At 37.5% G+C, this 17,213-nt stretch overlaps 1 protein-coding gene across 4 annotated transcripts; it reads right to left on the bottom strand.

Annotated features, from left to right (window-relative positions):
• Positions 1-2,975: 2,975 nt before the first annotated feature.
• On the bottom strand, positions 2,976-17,134 carry LOC122314509 (homeobox-leucine zipper protein HOX3-like). 4 transcript variants are annotated; one of them, XM_043130144.1, is made up of 4 exons: positions 16,901-17,134; positions 16,253-16,539; positions 16,016-16,119; positions 2,976-3,633 (listed from the first exon to the last, which is right to left on the bottom strand). In XM_043130144.1, the coding sequence occupies exons 1-4, from the start codon at positions 16,986-16,988 to the stop codon at positions 3,363-3,365; spliced, it is 750 nt and encodes a 249-aa protein (XP_042986078.1). In that variant the 5' UTR covers positions 16,989-17,134; the 3' UTR covers positions 2,976-3,362. The 4 variants fall into 4 exon arrangements, with proteins under 4 accessions (XP_042986078.1, XP_042986079.1, XP_042986080.1 ...); XM_043130145.1 differs by having other exon boundaries at positions 16,040-16,119; XM_043130146.1 differs by having other exon boundaries at positions 16,334-16,539; positions 16,901-17,133.
• Positions 17,135-17,213: the final 79 nt, after the last annotated feature.

Here is a 17,213-nt window from a genome sequence, read left to right as displayed (position 1 = left end):
GCCCTTCAAGGTAAGGAACAATTTGAGCTTTTCATAAAAGAAAATTTTCAATTGTAAGCTTGATGTTGATATAATGAGATGCAGTGGTGAGAAGGGTGGGAGATTTATCTGATTTGGACATGAGTAATGAAATAGCTGTAAAAAAAAAAAAAAAAAAAAGGACGTTGGTCCGTTTACGCTCGTGATACCATGACAAAAATAGCATAAATGCGTTTGCACACTTAGTGTTTGAATAAAGTCTTCAAAGAATTTCCTTACAGAAAAACACACTTCCTCATTCCATTGAATATTTCCCTCTCCAATTATAGAGTACATAAGGTCCGTATATATAGGCCTTGTCATAACAGATTTTGCAGACTATCACCATGCATCATTTGACACCTATCTAGCCTAGTTTATTACAAGAAGATTCTTCGGACATCTTCTCAATTATTCTAGAAGAGTCTTTGGAAGCATATAATTCTATTGCTTTAACAGTCCCGCCTTGATAAAATAAAATGCAGACAATAATAGAGGTCGAGGCCTAACACTTAAATCCCAAGTTGGAACAAGCAAGCCCATCACATAATCAAGCCTGCCCGCAAATGGAGAATCACAGGCGAGAATTGAAGGTCGCAGCAAGAAAAAAGAGTTGTCTCGAGAGAGCATAACTGCTTGCCCCGAGCAACGTGCATGTCGGGAAACCAGTTTGCCCGAATCACAGGCGAGCAATTATATATGCTCACGCCAAGCAATGTGCATAGCTGGCAAATCAACGCATCCAAACCACAAGCAAGAAACAATGCTCGCCTCGAGCAACATGCATGGGGGGCTATAAATTTGTGTTGAGCACTAAGTGCTGACTATATCTTTTATATAATAGAAAATTAGTCATTTCTAACTGTTGGACTTATCATAATTAATAAACGTCTTGAAATTCAAAATTCAAGACCAGATATTATGATGCAAGTCTTGATTAGCAATAACTGGATTTTGTAATGACCATTATGAAGAATTTTCAAGTCATTACATTTTAATTTATGGTCACAATTTTAATGGAATGGCCAATAAAAGAAGTGATCATCTAGTGCAAGTACTAGACTTGAGCATGCATTCATGTCCTACATAAATTAAAATCAGAAATTTAGGTAATTTGGTGGGTCCATTGTCTGAGACAGGATCAAAGTGTGTTCCCTTGGGGTCATGTAAAATAGGAGAACATCTCCCACACTTCCTAGCTGTTCTTGAACCCCAATCTATACTTGAGTTCCACAAAATAAGAAATGCTACCTAGCTTTTTCCGCTTTCAATGTTCTTGATCGATAGAGCTCGTGATTTTACGAGAATCTCATGTAGGGCATGGGCCATTTTACGAGAATCTCATTGTTTTGCAGAAAACTGAACTGACCTGACATAAATGTAAAGTTCAACTTCCACGTGGGTTGTTTTTCCAGCTGAAGCTAGTTATATGAGATCGTGCAGTGATTCTATATCTGTAGTGTAACCAATGAGTCTTGGGCTGAATTTGGGCCCCGATTTTAGGACTTAGGCTGGGGATTAAGACATTAATGGACATGGCCTAGGCCTAACGTAAATGTATAGCTGATTGCCAGAACGTACAGAAGTTTAGGGTTTATGGATCGAGGGGTCATTGATGAGGAAGACTAGCTAGGTATTGGGCCACCTACAACTTAAGACGTAGAATGGTTATGAATTTAAAAGGAGAATGTCAACGCATATATACGACATATCGAGTCGAGACTATCAAATCGCTCGAGAAGGAACATATATGTATGCGCCATGTTAGTGATCTTCATTCAAGCTCAATCACATTTATTGACGTGAAATTAACATTTTCAATGATTTCATATATAACTACGTCTTAAACAATATATGGTCACTTAATTAAAAGCAATGTGACCTTGGGACGATGAAATTTAGGATGATAAAAAATATTTATCTATTTATATATAATATGATTCTGTATAGTCCAAAATTGGCTTGTCTATTTTATTTTATTTTATAAACAAAAAAATAATTTTACTTTATTTCTTTTTAAAAGAATCCATAGTTTCCCTTTTTAAGGTCAAGATAAGATAATTCCATCACTTACAAAGAAAAAAACAAATATTTAAAGGGGTGAAGCCCTAGCAAATATCTCAAAACAATATATAGATCATGCATCGCAAAAATTAAAATCTAATCAAGAAATGGTATCAAATTATAACTAGTCTCATCCTTGACCGGATTGAAGCAATTCATTAAAAATTAAAGTTGCTTCAGACATGTAATATTGGAGAAAATATATATCCCACAGCATCAATAGTTGCAATGAGTTTGACTATCGATCTTGTGGCAGTTGAAAGTTTTAAATTTCGTTTTTTTTTCCTTAATTTTTTAATAGGGTAGGAGACAAAAAACCAAAGCTACTTTCTATAATTAATGAAAGAAGCAGAATGTTTTAAAAAAGTGGTGGAAGAGCTGGACATGATCCCGAAAGCTACGGCAAAATATATTACATGCAACCTCCACCAATTAATGTTAGGAAAAAAATTGGCAAATAATGATTGAAAATATATAATAAACTGTGAGGCGATCGTTAATCTGTCTTGTAGATAAATATTATCTCTTACTCACAAAATTGAGTTCAATAAAGGTGAATCTAGCAATTTTGTCCTCGTAATACGTACAACCATGTTTATATAATGTACATATTGCAAATTCTAAACACTAATATTACAACTTTGAAAAGATATAATAACAGCAGTTGTATTGTTTCATTTAAATTTTAAATAAAATGATTTCTTTCAAATGTGAAAATAAATGAGATGACAGTTATTAAGAAATAATAAAACATATGATTTCGTTAAAAAAATAATAATTTCATCACTTGCAACAATGCTTCTAAAGCATCAATGTGTTTAAAATGCTAAGTATGTCAAAAGCGTATATGCGTCGTGCGCGTATAATCAGTGCTTCGTACTAGATGACACTACTATTGTGAAACACATTTATTTATAAATCATTAAAGTTTGCTTGTCTTTGCAACGTGGGCCTAACAAAAAATTACATTGGAGAGAAACTTCTAAAGAAGTCAAAGTCAAATTGGAGGGAATTTGAAATTTCAACAATTAATGTAATAGTAAAAACAACCAAGAGCATGCATCTAGAATTAAGTATCTACATAGATTAATTGGTACTAATTAATAAACATCATCCGAATAATCTAGTTAATTAATCACTGAATGACTTTTTTTTTTTCTATGAATATATGTTAAATCTGTTAGATTTCTATATCATCTTAAGTGGGTCATTAATTAATTATGATAGCTAGGATATAATTAATATACGTTGTGTTGTCCTAATTAACAACCTGCCGAAGATTATCGAGGTTGAAGAGGTGGCACCAGTACCACTTTAGTAGACAACGTGGGGGCGGAGGTGGTGGTCACACGCTCACAACAGGGACACACGGTGAGAGTGGATGCTAGGAGGGGCTTCGAACTCATGTGGGGGGTGATGACGGTGGGCGGGCCAACTTTCAATGCCCGTAGCTCCTCCACCTCTCTCTGGAGTCTTCGGTTTTGTTCGGTAAGTGATACAAACCATCTCTTCAAATACTCGCATTCCATCTCTGTCTGCCTCAGCTTGCGCCTGTGTCAAATGTCAATTGCAATAACATCATTATATATAGCTACATGATCTAGTCATGAGCTAGATAGCTCGACTGCTGGGAGAAGGACCAAAGGAAGAAAATGCATGTACGTGTCAATGCATTTTCAGTAATATACCAAGCTATTGATAATTAATACTGCATCAATATATATTGCCTTCTCCATTATTGGTTATTACTAATATTATATATAAAGCATATTTATTAGAGATAGTAGTATTGTTTCAGTTATTTAGTCTAGGCTTATTTTAGTTTGCTTAGATATTTTTAAATATTATTCTTTCCCACCAGTCACTTTGTATATAACCTGTATGTACTCTCATTTGCTGTAAAGTCAATTCGAGTAATACAATTTGGTGCTCTGCATAATTCTGGAATCTTCTTAGTATCAATATTAACAATTATGATTTTTTTTTCAATTATAATTAGCAAAAAAATTAAAGATAATTACAAATTAGTAGAAGACACAACGACGTAGTTCATTATTTCTGCAAAGTTTAAGGAAAAGATCAGTTGCTAGCTGTTGATTGTATGGCCACTCCAAAGTACATATATAATGAGTCACAGTTGCATTGATATTTAGCACACGAGGAGGAAGAACCCATGAGCTAGCTTCATGGACTTGATCTGCGTCCTGCTCCTCACAATAAATATCATACTGCAATCGCTGTCGACGTTACACTTAAGACAACCAATATAATTATGTTGCGTGCACAAAGCTGAGCTCATGACACAACCACATCATTAATTGCTCATAATTTTGCTGAGCCAATTGTCATGTACTAGCTTTTCTATGGAATTTATAAACTGGCAGGTTGTTTATTATTATTATTATTAGACTTCAACCCACCAAGTACTCCATATTCTATAAGCAGCCATGCATATATATGCATAACTGCATGCCCATATATATATATATATATATATAACTACGTACACTATGCTTCCACATTGTCTTACGATAACTAATGAATTATATGTTCCCAACCATATATCCAACTGTTGTGATCTGAAAATGGTATCACTACGTACCTAATTAGCTTTAAACAAGGATGATCATGTCTTTCCTGGTAGTATTATTTCATGATCGATTTATAAAATATTCTTCCAAAACTGTTATATTATCTCCTTGCACGTACGTCGTACCCACGTAGGCATATTTGAAGGAAAAACAAAATACTCTACAAAACTGCTAGATATAATAATATTATAATATATACACAAACATTAATATGATTATACATATAAGCACACACACTGACAATCGAGCTAGTTCAGATTTAGCTTGTGAAATGGCGATCGGTCCTCTCCATAAGGTAGAGGTTTTCTGCTTTGTCTTTGGGCAAAGCTTACGTCTCTTGAACGGAAGTTCATAGAGTGGCTTCAGAGATCGTGTGATTATTTATTTTCTCGTTCAATTTGTCTAAATGGCCGATGAGCTAGCATCGATATGGAGTTCCTTGAAACTAACAGAAGAGGAGCAACAGAAACTGGTCCTGCCAAAGGAGACTATCCAATCCATAAAAACGAGAGGAAGTCATTGCATCTTTGCCCTCAACCTGAATGATAGAAGTGTTAACCGAGAGGCATTCAAATCCACAATGGCTAAGGTGTGGAACTTGGAAGGTTGGATCACCTTCAAGGAAATAGGTTTCAACAACTGTCAGATAAGAGGAAGGTGATACAAGGTAGACCATGGTCTTTTGACCGGCACCTCATATGCATGAAGGACTTCGAAGATGATCTGGCCCCAAACGAGATAAGCTTCAAGACAGAACCATTCTGGGTACAGTTACATAATGTACCATTCGCAGTTATGAATGCAGAACAAGGTGGAAAACTGGGCTCAGTAGTCGGAAAGGTTCACAAAGTAGAAACAGATGATTAGGGCTGTGGTTGGGGAAGGCAACTAAGAATAAGGGTGGATGTCGACATTAACAAACCTCTCCCTCGAGGAAAGTTGATCAAAGTAAGAGGAAAACAGTGTTGGATTTATTTCAAGTATGAACGTCTCCCAAATTTCTGTTTCAAGTGTGGCCAACTTAGGCACATGGAAGGCAGTTGCTCAAGTCAAACCACATCCAAGCAATCCCAGGATCAGTATGGTCAATGGTTGTGTGCCTCTCATGTTCCTTCCCAGAATTTCTCTAGTAAGAAGTATGGTGGATCATCGGAATAGTCCTCACAGGACAACTCCTCCCCGGTGCAACCAAAGGCAGCTGAGGCCCAGAAGGTCAATTCAGGATGGTCCAATTTAGGGACAGAGGGGGAAGCTACCAGCAAGAACACTACAGATGGAGTTCAGAAGCAAGGTATGGCCTTACCCCGACAAGTCAGAATGACCATACATGGAACAGTACAGAAGTAGAAGCCAGCTGTCCAAACAATGATCACAATGGTCTATCTCGGCAAGATAACATAGAAATCAAAAGGAAAGAGTTCCCCCACCCTTCCTCAAGGCCTCTGACACAGGTAAGTAACTTTGGCCAAACCTTACCTTTCCTCTTACAGAATAGTGACATGTGTGTAGAGAATAGTACACCACCAAAGACATCTAGTAACTATAAGCCAAGCAACTCTGTTCTCTCTAAGGAAAATTTGGCTTGGGAAAGTGGAAGGGGAACTAGAGAGGCTACTAAGTGGAAAAGGAAAGCCAGGGAACAAGTTCCCATCCTAGCTAACATCACCAACCAACATCTAATACCCACCCCTTCCCCGATCCTCAAAAGGGCAGCTTATGGTACTGAGACCCGATCCAGAAACAGGTTTTCAAAGAAACAAAAAACTGAGGTGGCAACTGCTTTGAAACAAAACAATGAACCAGAGGTGGTGGCTGTGCAACAGCCCCACCTATCCAAATGATTTGCTTAAGTTGGAATTGCCGGGGGCTTGGGAACCCCCGGACAATTCATGAGCTTCTCCAACTGGTGAAGACTAAGTCCCCACACCTGGTTTTCCTTCTTGAAACCAAGTGTTCTAGTGAAAAGATGGAAACAATCAGAGTTAAATCCGGTTTTGATAACTGCTTTGCAGTAGGTAATGTTGGAAGAAGTGGTGGTTTGGCCCTGATGTGGAACTCTAGCATAGAGGTGAAGGTTGATACTTTCACTAACTGGCACATTTCAGTTCATGTAAAACTGCCAAATAGTGATAAGTCATGGCTACTAACGGGGTTCTATGGTTATCCTAATACAACAAAGAGGTCAGAAACGTGGCAAATACTTAAAGCTTTAAAACCAGCTCCTCAAGTCCCGTGGTTGTGTTTTGGAGATTTTAATGAAATAACTTGCTTAAGTGAAAAATTTGGTGCAGCTATAAGACCATATAAGCAAGTCAGGGATTTCAGACAAACCCTAGCACAATGTGAGCTAAATGACTTAGGTTATCAGGGGGATAAGTATACCTGGGCAAATAATAGGGAGGGAAGCAATTTCACCAAGGAAAGACTTGATAGAGTACTCGGGAACTCCTCCTGGATTGACAAGTTCGAAGACCACTCAGTGGAGCACCTAGCCACTTACTCATCAGACCACAAGCCTCTATTGATAACCTTGAAAACAAAAAATAACAGGCCAAGAAAGAAAAGAATTTTTAGATATGAAGCCAAATGGAAAACAAAGGAAGGCTGTGAAGCTATCATCAAAAGATCCTGGGAGGATATCCGAGGGTCTATGGACAGACTTGGCAGTACATTGCAAGGGTTGAGAAGCTGCAAAACCAGCTTAAAGAAGTGGAGCCATAACCAGAACAAGTTAGATAAAGCTGCCCTACAGTCCCCAAGAATTTAGTGCAAGAACTCAGCAAACTGGTCAGGAGCTACTGGTGGGGGCAACAGAACCAAGAATCCAAAATAAACTGGGTTAGCTGGAACCAGATGAAGAAGGTTAAGAGCAATGGGGGGCTTGGCTTCAGAGACTTCTCAAATTTCAACTTGGCACTATTAGCCAAGCAAGGCTGGAAGATTGTCTCTAATCCATGTTCATTGGCAGCACAAGTACTGAAGGAAAAGTATTTCCCAAGTGGTTCTTTCCTCACGGCAAAAAAAGGTCACAACTCTTCTTTTGTATGGCAAAGTTTCTTGACTGCTAGACCATTATTATGGGAAGGGATGATAAGTCGAATTGGGAATGGTAAATCTACTGAGATATGGAAGGACAAATGGCTTCCCATTCCTACTACGTTCAAGCCTCAAGATTCAGTTAGATTCATGCATGAGAGCACCAAAGTTTCTATGCTGATAGATGAACATACTTCTCAGTGGAAGAGAGACCTAGTAACCACCATGTTTTCCAAAAAGGAGGCAGAGGTTATTCTGAAAATCCCCATCAGCCCATTCTCAAAGCCAGACAGTTTGTTTTGGAGGTGCACATCTACAGGTACTTTTACAGTAAAATCAGTTTATCACCTGAAGAATGAAATGGAAGATAGAGAAAGGGGATAGACATCAAAAGCCACCACTCAACAGGGCCCGTGGTCTGGTCTTTGGAGTTTAAACATTCCAAATGCCACAAAAATTTTCCTGTGGAGGGTATGTCTTAATGCACTTCCCACCCGAGCAAATTTAAAGGCAAGAAAGGTAGTGGAAGACTCAGCTTGTCCCATCTGCTTCCAGTCATCTGAGACCACTGAGCATGTGTTGTGGGAGTGCTCCTCAGCAAGGGATGTATGGTCCATAAGCAGCAGGAAGTTTCAAAAGACTAGCATGGTCTCCCCTTCGTTTGCAGAGAAACTAGAGAGCTTAATAGAATCTAAGGAGACAGAAGAGATTCAAATATTTGCAGTAACAGCCTGGAACATATGGAAAAGGAGGAATGAAGTGGTCTTCCAGGGGCACCTCACTCATCCTTCTGCAGTAGCAAGCCAATCAAAGCAAATGGTAGAAGACTTGCACAAGCTGTCGATGAGCAAGAAGGCAAGGGTGTTGAAGCAACAAACCAACCAAGCGTGGGAGGCTCCCTCTCAAGGCAAAATTAAAGTAAATTGGGATGCTTCAGTAAATAAAGTTTCGGGCAAAGTGGGAGTGGGGGTTATACTGCGTGACTAGAATAGCAAAGTGATAGCTACATTGCGTAAGGAGCAGGAGTTATTCCCTGACCCTCACATGGCAGAAGCCTATGCAGCCCTACAGGCTGTTATGTTTTGTAATTCTCTTGGTCACTGGGATGTTATTCTGGAGGGTGACTCCTTGCTGGTGGTAGAAGGCCTAAAATCACAGTCAAATGCTCCCAACTATGTAGGCCAGATTGTGGCAGACACCAAAGAGATTCTCAACACGTTTAGATCGTGGTCAGTGAGGCATGTTGCAAGAGCAACCAATGAAGTTGCTCATGCCTTGAGTAGGGATGCTTTTAAATTCAGTGGTAGTTCCACTACTTTTGTAAACATCCCTCCTTGTATTCAAACTATGATTTCATAGATATTAATACAAGCCTCTTTTCAAAATATATATATATATATATATATATATATATAAGCACACACAATTATACATGTGTAGACAGAGAGTAACGATAGATATAATAATACAATGCATCGTTGCACACTATAACTAAATTTTTTATACGGATTCTATATTTATTTATTATTTTTTTAATAAAAGTACGTAATATTTACACACTTTTATATGACTCTATCTAATATTTTTCTACATAGAAATGCACCTCCATACTGAAAAGCAAGTACGCAGCTGTATATATATACATGAATGTCCAAGTTTTCTATTTTATAGGAAAACAACTTATCATTGATGATAGTAAAATTACATACATTTATCAAGCCAAATAGTTCGAGAAATAAAGTTTGCAAAACAATCCCACCACATATATATACTTTGAACATTCTAAGCATATCGGGCAAGTCTATGAGCTGCCACATAATTTCATTTTCTATAAACATGTTGAACTTGACATTCACCAAACAATAGTTGGGAGTTTGTTTGTTTCACTCAACAAAGCATCCAACATTGTTGTAGATGCTGCTTCCTCTTGAAGTGCTCCTATAATCAACAAGCAATCACTTTCAACTATAAGCTTGTGGATTGCCATATTAGCACAAAGTTTTAAACCTCTCAACATAGCTAATAATTCAATAGCTTCTGGATCATCAACTTCATTTTCCACCTTACTAGCAGCCATAACAATATCGCCCTTATCATCTCTATGAATAGCTCCAACTCCAGCTCTATAAAGGTCACAAAACATTGCCCCATTTACATTTAGCTTTAAGTAACCTGGAGGTGGCGGTTTCCAACAGTAGAAATCCTTAGTCATGGTGTTGGGTAAAAATTGGATTTCTATAAACCTCCTCAATGATGATAGAGCATTTTCAATCACCTACCTTGGTTCAATGCAATCTTTGTCATGCACCATCTTGTTCCTTCTCCCCCCAAAACCCCCACACAATAGAGAATAGTAAAGACAAATCACCAGCATTGCCTTCTTCTTTCACCTTCATTGCTACATCTATTACATTCTTATCCCTTTCCATTTTTTCCATAATAGGCACATATTTCACTATAACAAATAGTGGTTTTTGGGACATAATTTTTTCCCTAGACTTTTATTTGGTAGCAAATAATTACTTATTGCCACACATTCTTTTGCAACAATATATATGTTGTCCCAAAAAATCAATTTTTATATTTCCATCCTTTTATTTCTAACTAGTAAGAAAATGTCCCTAATTCTTACTTTTTGCAACAAAAATTACATCGCCACAAATATTTTCGACTACAAAGCTATGTTTCATAGCATTATTAGGTCGCCACTAATGTGATAGATGACCCAATAATCTATAATTTTAGGACAATAGAACAATGCATATGGGAGACTTCTAACCTTTGATTGCAAAAATAGCATGTCCCTTCAGTAGTCACGTTCGTCTTTTGCTAATTATGTTGGGTAGGTAGCCCTTTTTTAAAAGCTCTCCATGCAAACACCTTTACTTTATTAGGAACATTCATCTTCCAAAGAGCCTTCCAAAAAACATGTTGTCTGCTAGCATTAGAGCATTCACCTGAGCCATCACTGAACATCTCTTTGATTAATATGTAAGAGCTTCTAGCACTAAATTTTCCATTCTTCTCTTGTGTCCTTACACTTTTACTTAGATTGTATAGAGCTCTAATCTTCTCCACGTGTGACCATCGTGTGTTTCTACCAATAATGCTATCCATTGTGTCTTTTCTAGTTTTAGCCCTTATGTCTATGTTTTCCAGTAATAAGGATTGATGGCCCAGGATCTAATGATCCATCTAAAGTTTAGCAGTCTTCCCATCACCAATCTTCCATCTACAACCTTGAATCAGCTACTTTTTAACTTTCCAAATTCCTCTCCATACGTATGAATGATTATTTCCCAATCTTGCTTCCAAGAACTAATCATTTGGAAAATATCTAGCCTTATAAATTCTATACAGCATGGTACTCTCCACTTGCAAAGTCCTCCACCCTTGCTTGGCTAACAAGACTAAATTGAAAACTCTCAAGTCTTTGAAGCCTAAGCCAGCTTTAAACTTTGGTTAACATATTTTCTTCCAATTGATCTAGTGAATCTTTCTTTCATATTTTTTCTGACTCCACCAAAATTTTGTCATTATTGATTCCATGTCTGAACATAAAGAACCAGGTAGTAAGAAATAGCTTATAGAGTATGTTGAGATTGAGAGAGAGCTACTATGTAACGTCCCAATGGAAAACCCAAACGACATGACTTATACTATAAAAGGACCAGTTAATGATACAATTGGAATCTCATTGAAACTTTATAAAGAGCAATAATTTTTTCTTCCCAAGTAATATGAGATCTCATTCACCATCTACTCTTATCCTTATCATATGGGGTATCATAATCTCTCCCCCTTAAATTCTCGATGTTCTCGTTAAGCCTATCTGTTTTAGGTGGTACGGCTCAAGTCCCACATTTCTGGTTGGGATAAACTCTGATATCATTTGTAATACTCCAATGGAAGGCCCAAACCACATGGCATGTACTCCAAAAGGACTAGTCAACGATACAATTGGAGCCCTATTGAAATTTTATAAAAAGTAAGAACTTTTCATTTTCAAGCAATGTGGAATCTCATTTACCACCACCATTAATATCCTAATCATATGAGATATCATATACCTTCTTTTCCACCTTGAGATAGCATTTGTTCCTTCCAACTCTCTAACTTTTGCCAAACTTTATGTTTTATTTATGAAAGAAACTTTGATTTAGATCTGTCTATAACAAGAGGTAAGCCTAAATATTTCTCATACTGTTGAACACTACTAACTCGCCACAATTGCAGTATTTCTTCTTGCATCTCAGACTTCACATTTCCACTAAAACTCGTAGAGGCTTTTTCCTTGTTAATTTTCTGACCAAAAGCCTTTTCATATTTTTTTCAACAATAACCAAACCCTTCTATTTTCTTCAATATCTGCTTACCAAAAATCACACTGTCACCTACAAAGAACAAATGATTTATGTAAGGGGTCCCTCTACATATTTTAATGCCCAAGATTTCTTACTTCCTCTCAGTTAATCTCAATAAAGAAATGGGCCCTTCAATGCATAGGAAAAACAAATAAGGGGAAAGACGATCCCCTTCTCTCAATCCTCTACTTGGCACAATAGGTCTCTTTGGTTCTACATTAACTAAAACTGAAAAGGAAACAGACCTAACACACAACATAATCATATCAATAAATTTATACTCAAATCCCATGGTACTCATCATTGTCTTTATAAAGTCTCACTTTACACGATCATAAGCTTTGTTCATATCTAATTTTAGGGACATATAACCTCTCTTTTTTTTTTTCCCAATCTTCTTCTGTTTCAAATAATGGACAAGTTCTTATGCCACCAGTCCATTATCAGTTATACGACATCTAGGAACAAATACACTATGAGAGCCCGAAATAAGATAGGGTAGAACATTCTTCAATCTATTGGCTATGGCTTTTGAAATCAGCTTATAAATCACATTGCAAAGACTTATGGGTTGAAACTCTGCTACTTTAAAAGGAGACTGCTTCTTAGGAATTAGTGTAATTAAAGTATGATTCAAGAAGGTAGGAAACTCACCAGTATTTAAAGCCTTCAATACTGTTGTTGAGACTGGTTTGCCAACAATATGCGAGAACCTTTGGAAAAATATTGGGGACATACCCTCAGGTCTAGGAGCCTTTAATGGAGTCATTTGCTTCAAAACTTCAAACACTTCTGTCTCTATATAGTCCTTAGATAAATCTGTGTTCATTGAATGAGTCGCCTTCCCTGTAAGACTTTCTAAGAAATTTGTAGGACCCTTTTTTGCTCAGAAGTTGGAAAGAGATTCTAGAAATAATCTAAGATCAGGTTATCTCTCAGTTCCCCTTCTCGCCATTCACCAATCATCCTAAAGTTTCACAATTCTATCCTTCCTCTTTCTATGTGAGGCTTTTTCGTGTGAAAGAATTTTGAATTATGGTCCCCTTCCTTCAACCACAATGCCTTTGAACTCCGCCTCCACATGATCTCATATCTCTCCAGCCATTTTTTAACCTCATCCCTTGCAACATTATGTTCTTCTCTCCTAATACACATGGGATCTCTATCTTGAACCTGCTTGAGTTTCTATTTGGCTTTCTGTAATTGGTGTTGCACATTGCCAAAACTTCTATAATTCCAAATTTCCAGCTTCTAACCACATTCTGATATCATAGCCATTACTTCTTCCATATTATTTCTACCAGATCCATTTCTCCAAGTCTCCTTAATAATGTTATCACAATCTTTATCCCCTATCCACATAGCTTCAAATCTAAAGAGTTTCTCCCCACGTCTCTATGTATAACCCCCTTCTAAGTCAAGCCAGATAGGTATGTGATTTGAATAAGTCGCCATTCCATGGGTAACACTAGCTTGTGGAAACATATTCCACCATTGTGAATTGGCCATAAATCTGTCTAGTCTTTCACTAATGCTATATCTTTCCTCTCTTCTATTGTTCCATGTAAATTTTATTCCTCTAACCTAAATCCCTCACAGCACAGTCATTTACCACTTCCCTAAAATCTGTTATTTGTCTATCAGGCCATTCCCTGACCCTTCCCCTTCATCCTGGTATAGAATTTCATTAAAATTACTGAATACCAACTGAGCTCCCCCCCCCCCCCCTTTATATAAAGATCTGATTAACTCCCACATTCTATGTCTGTGATTTGTTTCAGAATGCCCATAAACACCCGTCAGGTACCACTCCACCTTTCTATAGCCATCTTTCGTAATGCAAGCATTACAAGCATCAATAAGATATTTAGAGTAATTAATAACTAAAAGATTAACATCCTTCCCCCCACAATAAAGAAATCTCCACACTTCTACCATCACAATCAACTGCTAAACCATTATTATAACCAAGTTTGTACTTACAATTATCAAAATCTCGAGCTTTCAATTTGGTTTCTAGTAAGAACATAATGTCGGGCACTTCCTTCTTGACAAAGTCTCAAAGAGTATGAATACTTCGTGGGTTTCCAAGCCCACGAGCATTCCAACTGAAGGTTTTCATTACTCCCAGCAGGGCTGGACACCAACCGCTGCTGATATAATCAATTGAATCTCCTCTTGTTCTTCATCAGACCTTCTCCTTGAATAACTTCTTTTTGTTAATCTTCCCTGATCTTCTTCCACCTCTCGTTGCTCTTTTCATTTTTTGGTAAGTGTTTTCTATTGGGAAATCAATAACTGTGATGAAGTCGTTTTGCTTATTTGGGATATGCATTTCCACTTTCGGCCTTTTAAGACATCTGGCTTCCATTTGCCAAATTCATTTAAGTTCTCCACCAGCCCTTCTTTCATTTAAGGCCTTGACCTATTATGTTCCTCGACTCAAGCCCATGACCTATCGTGCGTAGATTGCAAGCCCAACTGTGTCCCCTCCATCATAGGTGCTCCTATCCCATCTTCCTCTTCAATTCCCTGTGTATTATCAACTTCCCGCCCCTTTTGAAATTCCATCTTCTCTCCTTTTGAATTTATGGCCTCCTGTTTTTTCAACTGCATAATAGCCTCTGTTATTTCATCCTCTTCATTAGGACCAGTCCCATTATCCTTGGAATTTTCCTTCACCATATCATCCAAAGAATTTGCTGATTGAGATTGAGTGCCATGATTTCTTCTGTTATCCACCAAGATTGATTCCTACCTTTTTTCATGCACTGGAGCATCTAGTGTAGCATTGCATTCGATCTCTCATTTTTGTTCTCGTCGTTCCCATCCTCTGGTTCCCTGACTACCAGCTCGCATCCATTGTCCATAAGGAAAACCTTCTTGCTCATAATCATTCTGCGCTTTCTACCATAGCTCACACTCTCTATGTCCATGACCCAATCTTTTGCAACAATAGCAAAAGTTTGGGAGACGTTCGTATGGGAAACATACCCATATTGGGTCTACCGAACCAATATTTATCTTCTTCCCTCTTAGTAGAGGTTTTGTAATATCAATAATGATCCAAACTTTCATGAACTCACCCCATGCTATTTCTCCCTTCTCAATGTCTACTTCTACCTGTCCAATTGTGCTCCCAATTAGGTTGCCTATGTATTCATTCTTGGCTATTAGTGGTAAATCTTGAAGACGAATCCAAAACAAAGTTTCCGTAAGTCATATTTGGTGAACTTGTTGATGATCTTCAACCTCCTTTATTAGCACCAAATCTTTGTCAAATTAAGAAGGTCCTTCACGAATAACATGCTCCTTGTCTCGAAGATCTTCAAACTCTATGAGCATTAGGAATGAATTCAGTTCTCTAAATCAGATGTTCCTGGCTGGCCTCAGACCTTCTTCTTGGTCACTTTGAATACATCCCTATTATAATGATAATGATGATCCGTTAGCAATTTCATAATCAGGCATTTGCCTCCACAAATTACTGCAACTTTCAATTTATGGGTCTCTACATAAATTTCCTCTCTTTTATTTCATGAGATAGAGCCTCTTGTATAACTTCTAACTTTTCCTCCATACTGCACTTTTGCAAATCGTACTACGCTAATTAATATATTAATTGCATGTAAAATATTGTCCTGTAAAAGGACAGGATATTTTACCTCTACTCGATAGAAGCCCAGAGAAGAAGTATATATACATCTAATCTCTTTTCTATTGTAGAGTTGAAGTACAAATGACCAAATCAACCTTGGAAAAATCAACATGATACAATTAGTGCCGTATCATTCATGTTTTTCGAGAGAATCTTATCCTCTACAGGGCCGATCGCTTTCTACTTTATACATAGAGAGTACGATTTGTATGTAGGGGTTCGAATCAGATTCAGATTATCTGTAACCAGCCACCAACGAGAGAACCACAACATTGAATATCTACCTTAGCATATTTAAGGTACAATACCTGGCCCTACGATTCTGAAACCACACCTCAACTTGCCGTGGCCTCAGCTTCAACTGCATAGCCAAACCCTCTTTCTGCTTCTGCACGTGGAAAATTCCAAAAGAATTATACACCACCAACAGACTAGGTCGAAAACGACAAAACAAAAACAAAAAATTTAAGGAAAGTTCTGGTGTTGCACCCATGCATTAATATCTTTTGCTTGGTATTTACCAAAGAAGAAATGGGTTCGGGCCTGGGGGGAGATTGCAATCTAGAGAGATAAATAAAGAGAGAGTGATAGATCAGGTTTACGGGGCTTAAGGTATGATTTTGTCTGAAGCTTTCTTCAAGGAGGTGGGACTGTTCCTTGGTGAGGCGGAGTTTTTTTCGGGGAGGGCCTCCGTGGATACTTTCTTCATCATCATCATCTTCCATATTCAATGCCAGCCATTCTTCTTCTAGAGATGCTCCAACTGATGGTACTTGGTTTATGTCCAAGTCCCTCACTGCACAACCCTCTACATTTTTTTACAGTATTATGATTTTGTTTCAACAGAGCTTTAAAAATAAAAATAAAAACAAAAATACCATAAAATCAACCATATTATATATACTGTAAACTCTGTGAGGGCCAACAAATATGGAGACAAAAAAGTTCATGTTATTAGCCGGGTAGAAGGTCATGCATTAAAATCAAATTAAATATGAATTATTGAATAAGAAAGTAGACAACTGTTATACGATAGGTAGAGAAACCACAACCAGAGGAAGATTGTGTCAATTTTAAAGGCAACAAAAATATCAAAAAACCTTTTTCCAAACAAAGAAGAGAGAGAGATATAGAGAGATGGTCGATAAAGCAAAAACCTAGTTCCTTACCAGATGAAGCAAGAATCTGGGATGAAGTGAAGCCAGGCATAGATATGGTCAATTCCAAGCTAGACGAGCTTGAAGGTAAACGCGCCATGGGACTTGATCAAGAACGAAATAACAGCAAGCAGATGAAGATTTCTAGCAAAGAGAAAAGGTAAAGTGCAAAACGAAAAGAAGGCAGGAATGAAAACAGAAGGAGATGATGAATTGGAGAGAAAAAGATTAAGATAGAAAGGCCATATAAATAGAACAAGGAAAAAGACAGATACCCAGAGATAAGGATATAACCGGTCTAATTTGACATAATTTACATCCATAT

This window comes from Carya illinoinensis, chromosome 6 (genome assembly GCF_018687715.1).
Source record: "Carya illinoinensis cultivar Pawnee chromosome 6, C.illinoinensisPawnee_v1, whole genome shotgun sequence".
Classification (NCBI taxonomy): domain Eukaryota; kingdom Viridiplantae; phylum Streptophyta; class Magnoliopsida; order Fagales; family Juglandaceae; genus Carya; species Carya illinoinensis.
The sequence above is the reverse complement of the archived record's forward strand: the minus strand, read 5'-3'. Positions and strand labels throughout refer to the sequence as shown.